This window comes from Crinia signifera, chromosome 11, assembly GCF_055691185.1.
Source record: "Crinia signifera chromosome 11, ASM5569118v1, whole genome shotgun sequence".
NCBI classification, from domain to species: domain Eukaryota; kingdom Metazoa; phylum Chordata; class Amphibia; order Anura; family Myobatrachidae; genus Crinia; species Crinia signifera.
In genome coordinates, this window is record NC_139227.1 from 38,310,853 (window position 1) to 38,324,113 (window position 13,261).

Consider the following 13,261-nt stretch of genomic DNA (forward strand, 5'->3'; position numbering starts at 1 on the left):
TGTTCACCTGTTCCTGCATTACAAGTACCTGCACCAGTGTTACCCTGTACCTGTATCCAGTACCTGCTTCCTGTCCCAGCACCTGTGTTCCCGAGTCGCCTGCACCTGTGTTCCCGAGTCGCCTGCACCTGTGTTCCCGAGTCGCCTGCACCTGTGTTCCTGAGTCGCCTGCACCTGTGTTCCCGAGTCGCCTGCACCTGTGCTTCCAAGTTATCTGCACCTGTGTTCATCTGTGCCAGTGTTCATCCATACCTGTGCTTCCGAGTTACCTGCACCTGTGCTTCCGAGTTACCTGCACCTGTGCTTCCGAGTTACCTGCACCTGTGCTTCCGAGTTTCCTGCACCTGTGCTTCCGAGTTTCCTGCACCTGTGCTTCCGAGTTTCCTGCACCTGTGCTTCCGAGTTACCTGCACCTGTGCTTCCGAGTTACCTGCACCTGTGCTTCCGAGTTACCTGCACCTGTGCTTCCGAGTTACCTGCACCTGTGCTTCCAAATTACCTGCACCTGTGCTTCCGAGTTACCTGCACCTGTGACCACTTGCACCCGCACGCTCCAGCATCTGCACCTGTGTCCACCTGTCTCTGCGTGCCTCAGTACCTGCACCCGCAACCACCTTCACCACTGCCTACAGTGCTTCCGGCACCTGCTCTTCAGTGGCCCTACTCTGTGCTTTCCAGCTCCTGTGCTCCCGTGCCTCTACTACGTGCCTCCAAGTAACTTATCAGTTCCCAGCTTTCCAAAGACTTTTACAGACTTTCTAATGTCCCCTGTACCAGTTCATTCTATGCAATAAACATTACCCATTTGTATCCACTTGCCTCCGTCCTGTTTCCATTGGGTTGTCAGCTAGCCACCAAGGTCACTCCCGGGTCCCAAATCCCCAGTCGTGACAACAGGTTTTAGTGATATCCAGGCTTCAGCACAGATGACTTAATTAGTACCTGAGTGATTCTGATTAATCCATCTGTGCTGAAACCTGGACATCACTAAAACCTGCACTGCTGGTGTGCCTTGAGGACCGTGGTTGGGAATGCCTGTCTTAGAGGAATCTTTTAAAATGACTTATATTCAAATGTAGATGAGCCCCAAATCAATTATTAAGAGCTACTATACTTGGTAAAGTGCTGGGAAATTGTGCTGATGATTCAATGTAAATGTATCTGTCTCATTACTTTTTCCCAAAAAAATGTAACAGTGTAATGTGGGCTAGGTAACTTGAGGGAGATTGCTAGACTAATGAGGGAGATTGCTGCTCTTTCAGGGAGTCTCCTGCAGAATGCAGGAGGGGAGGTAACTATGATGTAACAGTGTAATGTGGGCTAGGTGACATAAGGGAGATGTTTAGACTAATGAGGGAGAGAGGGAGATTGCTGCTATTTCAGGGAGTCTCCTGCAGAATGCAGGAGGGGAGGTAACTATGACACACACTGATTGTAGATAGTGAGGCACAGGCAGAGAAGGATTTTACACCAAGCAACCTAGGTGTCTGCTTAGGGCCCAGCAGGTCCCAAGGGGCCCCATAAAGATATCCTAGCCATCCAAAACGTTCCCAGAGGAGCATTACTACGTGACTACCGCATGACGTCATGACATCACATGGACCTGCTCACACTCCCAAAGTCCCTTTGATGGTCTTTGATATTTGGACACACAAATACAGGTATTAGGCCTACTTCCAACAGCGCTAGAGCCTGATACAGGATTGTACGCAATGCTAATGGTCACACAGCTGAGCATTTATTGGTAGACTGCGCATGTGCAAACGTACTCTATCGCTGCCGCCTGTAATCAGCAGCAAAAATTAGAGATGTGCAGGTTCTGATTTACTCTGATTTCAAAGCATGATCTTATTGGCTATCCCAAATCACATGACAGTTGTTGACAACTATTCTATTCTCCCTCTATGGGGGTCGTGGACCCCCACGAGGGAAAATAGCCGACGGCCGTCGGGAACCCGGACGTCGGTGTTTTAACAGTCGGGATCCCGACGTCAGGTTAATGACTGTCGGGATCCCAACTATCGGTACCCTGTCCGGCACCCGAACAGACAGATGGTTCGAAACATGTTGATTTAAGACTAGTGAATTATCTTCCAAAGGAATTACAGCAAGAGCCAGGTGAGTGTATATGTGTCAGCTGCTGTCTGTGTTAGCATTTGTATGTCAGTGTCAGCATATGTCTACATGTCTGTATCAGCATCCATCTGTCAGCATCTGTCAGTGTGTCACATTGTATCATCTTTTCAGAATCTATGTCAGCACCTGTGTGTCCACGTGTAAGCGTTTATCTGTGTGTCAGCATGTCATTGTCTCTGTTTGTCAGCATCTCTCTGTATGTCAGCAATGTCCTTGTGTCAGCTATTGCCTGTTTCAGCGTTTGTGTCAGTGTCAGCATATGTCCACATGTCTGTGTCAGCGTCCTTCTGTTAGCATCTGTCAGTGTGGCAGAATCGGTGTGTGTTAGCATCTGTGTGTCAGCATATCAGCACCTGTCTGTTTGTTAGTATGTCTGTGTGTCAGCATGCAAATGTAATTTGTCATTGTGCCAGCACTTGTTTGTCAGTGGCTGTCTGTGTGTCATTGTCAGCAACTGTCTACATGTCCATGTGTTTGTGAGCCAGTGTGTCAGCATCTGTGTATCCGTGTGTTAGCGTCCATGTGTTAATATCAGTCTGTGTGTTAGACTGTCTATCTCTCCCATCACTCTGTTCTTGCATTGTGTCTTTCCAGTTCCCTGCCTTGCTCTCCCACCTTATGGGCACTACAATGTGTTGTAATGTGAATAATGGTTACTACTATGTGGTGAAATATAAAGCAGGGGCACTATGTGTGGTGAAATGTGAATTGGGGGTACTATTTTGTGGCTAACCCTTTTATTTTCAGACCACGGAGTGGCGATTTCTCCATGCCCCCATTTCGGGGCTGTTTCGTCAGTACTGGACTCCACAATTTCTGATGGTGGCCCTGTCATCCTATATCCCCTGTCTACCACTATTCCTCCTCTCTCCTAACCACCCACCCCAAAATTTTCTATCACCCATCTCACCATATTCATCCTCTGTCTCTCTCATTTTCCAGTATTCCACCTCTCGCTTCTCCTTTCTGTCTCCTGGTTATTCCTTCTGCTTATCTCCAGCATTGCCGTCCATTTTTCTCTTTCTTCTCTTGCTTCCTTCAATGCCCTATAGGGGGGCCCTGCCTATTTTGTCAGTCCCGGGCCCCACGATTTCTGGTGGCAGCCCTGATAGTCCCTATGGCTACATGTATGTCTTGTGGTCACTTATATGGAACTACATGTAAAACACAATAGATGAACAATGACTGACACGTATCAGTGACTCTTCTTTACTAACTGCTTTGGGGCTCATCTATGTTTGTATATACATCAGTTTAAAAGATTCCCCTCAGATGTATCTGTACACACCCACGCTTCTAGGTGTCACGTTTACAATCCCTTTTCACAATCTCTCCATATATGTAACTAGACACACCCTTTGGGTGGAGCATAACACACCCTCTAAATGGGGCGCTGCGCAAAATTCTACTACCAACTACAATCTCCCTGAAACTACAGATGGAGCCAGCCTCCCTCTTGCTGGCGAATCGCCAGATTGTCTCCGCTGGCGATCCTCCAGCGGCGAGACGCTCCATCTGACTGAGACGCGTGTGCGTCTCACACGCACGCACGTCTCAGTTTCCGGGCGGCAGGGAGATGGGAACCCTGTCCGTCTCCGCTTCAGGGAGACGGACAGGGTTAGGTGGGAGAGCGGGGAGGCTGTGGGGACCCCGGGTGACTGCCGGCGGGGACCCGGGGGAAGTGCCGTCGGAAGGGCCCGCGCGCACGAGATGTCCCCTTTCGCAGATCAGATGGCGGCTGGTGGGGGATGGCTGCTGGCGATTCTTCCGCCTTCCCCTGCAAAGCTGGGACCCTCTCCATCTGTAGTTTTCAAAAGTAGACAAGTAAGGTTGAAATGCCTTTCTTATCAAATACCTACAGTAGCTCCCCACAGGTGATGGTAATCATACATTACCAGGGAAGCCCAGGAACAGAGCATTTTCTTCTTGAAGGAGAGAGTAAGGTAGGCAGCCCTGCTTTAAACTGGCCCTGGTGTTCTGTTGCAATTAAATGTTTGCCATTTGCTCACTGCGTTCTTTTCCTCCCGGTCACAGAGGCCCCGGACACTCCCGGCAGCATGTGTGCCAGGGGAGTCTGGGGCTTGGGTAAGGCTGCACACCCCTCTCTTCCCATATGTTGGGGGGAAGCATGTAGCCAGCATATGCTTTATGCTATTTAATTATGTCATAATGCTATGTAACAATAGAATAAGGTAATAGTACAATAAACATAATGCTGCTGTGACAAAAAGCCAGCCAATGGCACCCAACACTCCCCTACCACAGAACAGACCTCAACAATCCACCGCACCCGCTCCTCCAGCACCCATACTACCCTCGCACACGCCCCTACCGCAACCCCACCACCAACAGCACCCCTGGACACCCTCCCGCACCCCTAGCACCACCTCACCCACCCCTAGCACACTCGCACACACCTCTCCCACCACACACACCCACCCTGCACCTAAGCCAAAGACACCTGCAGTACCCCTGCAACTACCCCTCACCCACCCACAACACCACCACACCCGCACCACACATAGGACCCCCTGCACCCACCCCCCCCCCATGCACCCAACCCCCTGCACCCCCCACAACACCACCCCCGTTACTAATGCACCCACCCATAGCAGCCCCGCAACTGCACCTCCTCAACCCAGTCAGACCAACACCACTAATGCCCATCACCCAACCCCACTACCCACGCACCCATAACTCTCCTACAACACCACCATCGATCCCACACCCACGGCACCCCACAACTGCGTCTCACTCAACCAGTGCACCCCACACCACCCACACCCCACCTGCAAAACCACCACCCGCAGTATCCCCGCACCTGCCACTCTACCACCAACCACACCCGCAATCAACCTCCCCACGTTCACCACACCCTCGCACCAGACCCTCACCCACCCACGCCACCTGCACACCCACCAGCCACACCACCGCACCCGCCACTCTACTCGCAGCATAGCCACATATAACAACACCATACCCGCCCCCCTGTACAAACCAAATTTCACGCAATAAAGGCCTTCACGGGCTAAGGGGTCGGAGCCCCTTACGCCGGTGTGAAGAGCGCCCGTAGGCCGCGATAAATCACCTAGTATATTGTGATTTTTATATTATAGTTTACCAGTTAGGTACAGAATCCTGCGTGCCATATTTAGGATAACATTTGTTATATGCTACCTCTTATCTGTTACTTTAGACTTGTAGTAGTAACATTGGGAGGCTGCAAGTCTCACAGGCACAGGGGTGTGACTGCAAACGTAGCTGACCAATCAGGAGTCTCAGATTCCTGCTGCAATAATAATAAAATGTTAAAGTGTGTGTGTGTGTGTGAGGTGTGTTTAATGACTGATCTCGGATTAGCTGAACCTGGCACATTCTCTTTGCAGTAAGGACACTGCACAACGCAAAAACTTTTTCTGCTTTCAGCCATGGGATTTGGCTGGATCCAGGTGTTTGTCCTTGGCCTGATTACTGGGGCAATCCTCGGGACAGGTGAGAGTAACGTAACTGAGTGCATAATCGCAGAGTGCAGGATGCGGGGGATTAGCACATACTTACCTACCTGACACTCTCCATGCGAGAGAAAATGCTCTGTTCAGTGGCGTAACTAGATACATGGGCCCCATAGCAAAAGTTTGTAAGGGCCCCTATTTATCTCCTAATGCTGAAAAAATGTTTACAGCACATGATACTTTGACAGGCAAAGTGGACCCCATAGCAGCTGCACCCCCTGCACCTATGGTAGTTCCGCCCTTGGCTCTGTTCCTGTGCTTCCCTGGTAACGTATGATTGCCATCACCTGTGGGGAGCTAGGTAAAGGTGTTTCACCACAGGTGATGGCAATCATACATTACCAGGGAAGCACAGGATCAGAGCATTTTCTCCCGTATGGAGAGCGTCAGGTAGGCAAGTATGGATAGCACAGTACAGTGCATTATCTCTGGGCAGCAGAGTACTGGATGGGGAGATTAGCAGAGCAAAGTACAGTGCATGATCTCTGGGCAGCAGAGTACAGGATGGGGGGGGATTAGCAGAGCACAGTGCCGTGCATGATCGCAGAGTACAGGATTGGGGGGATTAGTAGAGCACAGTACAGTGCATGATCTCTGGGCAGCAGAGTACAGGATGAGGGGGGGATTAGCAGAGCACAGTACAGTGCATGATCTCTGTGCAGCAGAGTACAGGATGGGGGGGGATTAGCAGAGCACAGTGCCGTGCATGATCGCAGAGTACAGGATTGGGGGGATTAGTAGAGCACAGTACAGTGCATGATCTCTGGGCAGCAGAGTACAGGATGAGGGGGGGATTAGCAGAGCACAGTACAGTGCATGATCTCTGTGCAGCAGAGTACAGGATGGGGGTATTAGTGAGCACAGTACAGTGCATGATCTATGGGCAGCAGAGTATGGGATAGGGCAGATTAGCAGAGCACAGTACAGTGCATGATCTCTGGGCAGCAGAGTACAGGATGGGGGGGGGTTAGTAGAGCACAGTACAGTGCATGATCTCTGGGCAGCAGAGTGAAGGATGGGGGGGGATTAGCAGAGCACAGTACAGTGCATGATCTCTGGGCAGCAGAGTACAGGATGGGGGGGGATTAGCAGAGCACAGTGCCGTGCATGATCGCAGAGTACAGGATTGGGGGGATTAGTAGAGCACAGTACAGTGCATGATCTCTGGGCAGCAGAGTACAGGATGAGGTGGGGATTAGCAAAGCACAGTACAGTGCATGATCTCTGTGCAGCAGAGTACAGGATGGGGGTATTAGTGAGCACAGTACAGTGCATGATCCATGGGCAGCAGAGTATGGGATAGGGCAGATTAGCAGAGCACAGTACAGTGCATGATCTCTGGGCAGCAGAGTACAGGATGGGGGGATAACCAGAGCACGGTACAGTGCATGATCTCTGGGCAGCAGAGTACAGGATGGGGGGGGTTAGTAGAGCACAGTACAGTGCATGATCTCTGGGCAGCAGAGTGAAGGATGGGGGGATTAGCAGAGCACAGTACAGTGCATGATCTCTGGACAGCAGAGTACAGGATGGGGGGGGGATTAGCAGAGCACGGTACAGTGCATGATCGCAGAGTACAAGATTGGGGGGATTAGCAGAGCACAGTACAGTGCATGATCCATGGGCAGCAGAGTATTGGATGGGGGGGGATTAGCAGAGCACAGTACAGTGCATGATCCATGAGCAGCAGAGTACTGGATGGGGGGGATTAGTAGAGCACAGTACAGTGCATGATCTCTGGGCAGCAGAGTACAGGATGGGGGGGGGATTAGCAGAGCACAGTACAGTGCATGATCTCTGGGCAGTAGAGTATCGGATGGGGGGGATTAGCAGAGCACAGTACAGTGCATGATCTCTGGACAGCAGAGTACAGGATGGGGGGGATTAGCAGAGCACGGTACAGTGCATGATCGCAGAGTACAAGATTGGGGGGATTAGCAGAGCACAGTACAGTGAATGATCTCTGGGCAGCAGAGTAAAGGATGGGGGGGATTAGTAGAGCACAGTACAGTGCATGATCTCTGGGCAGCAGAGTACAGGATGGGGGGGGGATTAGCAGAGCACAGTACAGTGCATGATCTCTGGGCAGCAGAGTATAGGATGGGGGGATTAGCAGAGCACAGTACAGTGCATGATCCATGGGCAGCAGAGTACAGGATGGGGGGGAAATAGCAGAGCACATTACAGTGCATGATCTCTGGACATCAGAGTATAGGATGGGGGGGATTAGCAGAGAACAGTACAGTGCATGATCTCTGGGCAGCAGAGTACAGGATGGGGGGGGGGGTAGCAGAGCACAGTACAGTGCATGATCTCTGGGCAGCAGAGTACATGATGGGGGGGGGGGTAGTAGAGTACAGTACAGTGCATGATCTCTGGGCAGCAGAGTACAGTGCCGTGCATGATCGCAGAGTATAGGATGGGGGGATTAGCAGAGCACAGTACAGTGCATGATCTCTAGACAGCAGAGTACAGGATGGGGGGGATTAGCAGAGCACGGTACAGTGCATGATCGCAGAGTACAGGATTGGGGGGATTAGCAGTGCACAGTACAGTGCATGATCCATGGGCAGCAGAGTACTGGATGGGGGGGATTAGTAGAGCACAGTACAGTGCATGATCTCTGGACATCAGAGTATAGGATGGGGGGGGGATTAGAGCACAGTACAGTGCATGATCTCTGGGCAGCAGAGTACAGGATGGGGGGGATTAGCAGAGCACAGTACAGTGCATGATCTCTGGGCAGCAGAGTACAGGATGGGGGGATTAGCAGAGCACAGTACAGTGCATGATCCATGGGCAGCAGAGTACAGGATGGGGGGGATTAGCAGAGCACAGTACAGTGCATGATCTCTGGACATCAGAGTATAGGATGGGGGGGGGATTAGCAGAGAACAGTACAGTGCATGATCTCTGGGCAGCAGAGTACAGGATGGGGGGGGGGGTAGCAGAGCACAGTACAGTGCATGATCTCTGGGCAGCAGAGTACAGGATGGGGGGGGGGGTAGTAGAGCACAGTACAGTGCATGATCTCTGGGCAGCAGAGTACAGGATGGGGGGGATTTGCAGAGCACAGTGCCGTGCATGATCGCAGAGTATAGGATGGAGGGGATTAGCAGAGCACAGTACAGTGCATGATCTCTAGACAGCAGAGTACAGGATGGGGGGGATTAGCAGAGCACGGTACAGTGCATGATCGCAGAGTACAAGATTGGGGGGATTAGCAGTGCACAGTACAGTGCATGATCCATGGGCAGCAGAGTACTGGATGGGGGGGATTAGTAGAGCACAGTACAGTGCATGATCTCTGGACATCAGAGTATAGGATGGGGGGGGGGATTAGAGCACAGTACAGTGCATGATCTCTGGGCAGCAGAGTACAGGATGGGGGGGATTAGCAGAGCGCAGTACAGTGCATGATCTCTGGGCAGCAGAGTACGGGATGGGGGGGATTAGCAGAGCACAGTACAGTGCATGATCTCTGGGCAGCAGAGTACAGGATGGGGGGGATTAGTAGAGCACAGTACAGTGCATGATCCATGGGCAGCAGAGTACTGGATGGGGGGGATTAGTAGAGCACAGTACAGTGCATGATCTCTGGACATCTGAGTATAGGATGGGGGGGGGGATTAGAGCACAGTACAGTGCATGATCTCTGGGCAGCAGAGTACAGGATGAGGGGGGGATTAGCAGAGCACAGTACAGTGCATGATCTCTGTGCAGCAGAGTACAGGATGGGGGTATTAGTGAGCACAGTACAGTGCATGATCCATGGGCAGCAGAGTATGGGATAGGGCGGATTAGCAGAGCACAGTACAGTGCATGATCTTTGGGCAGCAGAGTACAGGATTGGGGGGATTAGTAGAGCACAGTACTGTGCATGATCTATGGGCAGCAGAGTACAGGATGAGGGGGGGATTAGCAGAGCACAGTACAGTGCATGATCTCTGTGCAGCAGAGTACAGGATGGGGGGATTAGCGAGCACAGTACAGTGCATGATCCATGGGCAGCAGAGTATGGGATAGGGCGGATTAGCAGAGCACAGTACAGTGCATGATCTTTGGGCAGCAGAGTACAGGATGGGGGGGGGGGGGGATTAGCAGAGCACAGTACAGTGCATGATCTCTGGGCAGCAGAGTACAGGATGGGGGGATAACCAGAGCACGGTACAGTGCATGATCTCTGGGCAGCAGAGTACAGGATGGGGGGGGGGTTAGTAGAGCACAGTACAGTGCATGATCTCTGGGCAGCAGAGTAAAGGATGGGGGGGATTAGCAGAGCACAGTACAGTGCATGATCTCTGGACAGTAGAGTACAGGATGGGGGGGGGGATTAGCAGAGCACGGTACAGTGCATGATCGCAGAGTACAAGATTGGGGGGATTAGCAGAGCACAGTACAGTGCATGATCCATGGGCAGCAGAGTACTGGATGGGGGGGGATTAGCAGAGCACAGTACAGTGCATGATCCATGGGCAGCAGAGTACTGGATGGGGGGGATTAGTAGAGCACAGTACAGTGCATGATCTCTGGGCAGCAGAGTACAGGATGGGGGGGGGATTAGCAGAGCACAGTACAGTGCATGATCTCTGGGCAGCAGAGTATAGGATGGGGGGATTAGCAGAGCACAGTACAGTGCATGATCTCTGGGCAGCAGAGTATAGGATGGGGGGGATTAGCAGAGCACAGTACAGTGCATGATCTCTGGACAGCAGAGTACAGGATGGGGGGATTAGCAGAGCACGGTACAGTGCATGATCGCAGAGTACAAGATTGGGGGGATTAGCAGAGCACAGTACAGTGCATGATCTCTGGGCAGCAGAGTATAGGATGGGGGGGGATTAGTAGAGCACAGTACAGTGCATGATCTCTGGGCAGCAGAGTATAGGATGGGGGGATTAGCAGAGCCCAGTACAGTGCATCATCTCTGGACATCAGAGTATAGGATGGGGGGGATTAGCAGAGAACAGTACAGTGCATGATCTCTGAGCAGCAGAGTACAGGATGGGGGGGGGGGGGGGTAGCAGAGCACAGTACAGTGCATGATCTCTGGGCAGCAGAGTACAGGATGGGGGGGGGTAGTAGAGCACAGTACAGTGCATTATCTCTGGGCAGCAGAGTACAGGATGGGGGGGATTTGCAGAGCACAGTGCCATGCATGATCGCAGAGTATAGGATGGGGGGATTAGTAGAGCACAGTACAGTGCATGATCGCAGAGTACAAGATTGGGGGGATTAGCAGAGCACAGTACAGTGCATGATCCATGGGCAGCAGAGTACTGGATGGGGGGGATTAGTAGAGCACAGTACAGTGCATGATCTCTGGACATCAGAGTATAGGATGGGGGGGGGATTAGCAGAGCACAGTACAGTGCATAATCTCTGGGCAGCAGAGTATAGGATGGGGGGGGGGTTAGTAGAGCACAGTGCAGTGCTTGATCTCTGAGCAGCGCAGAGTACAGGATGGGGGGGGGGTTAGTAGAGCACAGTACAGTGCATGATCTCGTGGGCAGCAGAGTACGGGATGGGGGGGGATTAGCGAGCACAGTACAGTGCATGATCCTTGGGGAGCAGTGTATGGGATGGGGGGGGGATTAGCAGAGCACAGTACAGTGCATGATCCATGGGCAGCAGAGTACAGGATGGAGGGGGGGGGGATTAGCAGAGCACAGTACAGTGCATGATCTCTGGGCAGCAGAGTACGGGATGTGGGGATTAGCAGAGCACAGTACAGTGCATGATCTCTGGGCAGCAGAGTACAGGATGGGGAGATTAGCAGAGCACAGTACAGTGGGCAGCAGAGTGGGCGGCTGACGTCACAGGACGCTCGTAAATAAAAGTCAGTTTCAACTGACTTTTATTTGCGAAGGCAGGAGAAATCATTCGATGGTCAGCGTGGCGACGTCTCAGGCACTCAGTAAACGGTGATATTTGCAGCTTGTGGAGCCAACCTGCATGAGGGCCTTCATTGGGTTGTAGACACAGAAACAAGTGTCTCACAGTGTACTTAAGACACAGCCTGTCACATTAATGGGAGGAATTGGCATTACACATCTACAAAGGCGCAGATGAATTAAAACAGAACTGATGAGGAGAAGCCACATCCGCGAGTTTGGAGTCCTATGCACACAGACTCAGTGGCACACAGACTCAGTGATACACACTCAGTGGCACACAGACTCAATGGCACACAGAGGTCACCCAACCGGCTGATCAGGGAGAAATGCAGTTTTCTTGCTTTTCTGGATTTTTGTTTTGCAAATACGATTCATGTTTTAAGTGTGAAAGACTCTTGGCGTGACCGAGTTGCACGTGACCAGGCGCACCTGCACGGGCTATCGCATTTGGCAGGACTGAAACCACAGTAAGAATGGTCACAATGCAGATTACGAAATTGAGTTATGATTTTGTTGATTTATGATCAAATAGTTCTCATACAAACCTGGCCGGGCACTAATCCATGTTTAATCCACAAATATTTAATGCGTGCTCATATTCCACCCTGTGAGCTCAATTCCACACAAAGCAAATGGGTTTTACTTTAGTTATTTCACATAAGAATTATAATGATTTTATTTGTATTGCGCACTTTCTCCAACAGGACTCAATGCGCCTGATCCTGCCACGCCTGTACATGCACACGCTACTGCAACATGCATCATATACACATGTCAGAGTGCACATAAGGCATCATTGCACAGGGACACGCCTGATCCCGGCATGCCTGAACATGCACACGCTACTGCAACATGCGTCATATACACATGCCAGAGTGGACACAAGGCATCACTGCACAAGGACACGTCTGATCCCGGCATGCCTGTACATGCACACGCTACTGCAGCATGCATCATATACATATGTCAGAGTGCACATAAGGCATCACTGCACAGGGACATGTCTGATCCCGTCATACCTATACATGCACACGCTACTGCAACATGCATCATATACACACGTCAGAGTACACATAAGGTATCACTGCACAGGGACACGTCTGATCCCGTCATACCTATACATGCACATGCTACTGCAACATGCATCATATACACACGTCAGAGTACACATAAGTTATCACTGCACAGGGACACGTCTGATCCCATCATGCCTGTACAAGCACACGCTACTGCAACATGCGTCATATACACACGTCAGAGTGCACATAAGGCATCACTGCACAGGGACACGTCTGATCCCGGCATACCTGTACATGCACACGCTACTGCAACATGCATCATATACATATGTCAGAGTGCACATAAGGCATCACTGCACAGGGACACGTCTGATCCCGGCATGCCTGTACATGCACACGCTACTGCAACATGCGTCATATACACACACGTCAGAGTGCACATAAGGCATCACTGCACAGGGACACGTCTGATCCCAGCATGTCTGTACATGCACACGCTACTGCAACATGCATCATATACACACACGTCAGAGTGCACATAAGGCATCACTGTACAGGGACACGTCTGATCCCAGCATGCCTGTACATGCACACGCTACTGCAACATGCGTCATATACACACGTCAAAGTGCACATAAGGCATCACTGCACAGGGACACGTCTGATCCCGGCATACCTGTACATGCACATGCTACTG

General features: G+C 51.4%; 1 protein-coding gene across 1 annotated transcript in view; it reads left to right on the top strand.

The window, feature by feature from the left end:
• The first annotated feature begins 5,478 nt into the window (after positions 1 to 5,478).
• Positions 5,479 to 13,261, top strand: part of LOC146046316 (fatty acyl-CoA hydrolase precursor, medium chain-like) — a 47,574-nt gene continuing 39,791 nt past the window's right edge. Inside the window, exon 1 of the mRNA XM_083165572.1 lies at positions 5,479 to 5,628. Coding sequence (XP_083021698.1) covers positions 5,565 to 5,628 — 64 coding nt within the window. The 5' untranslated portion in view covers positions 5,479 to 5,564. The remainder of the gene's footprint in view (positions 5,629 to 13,261) is intronic.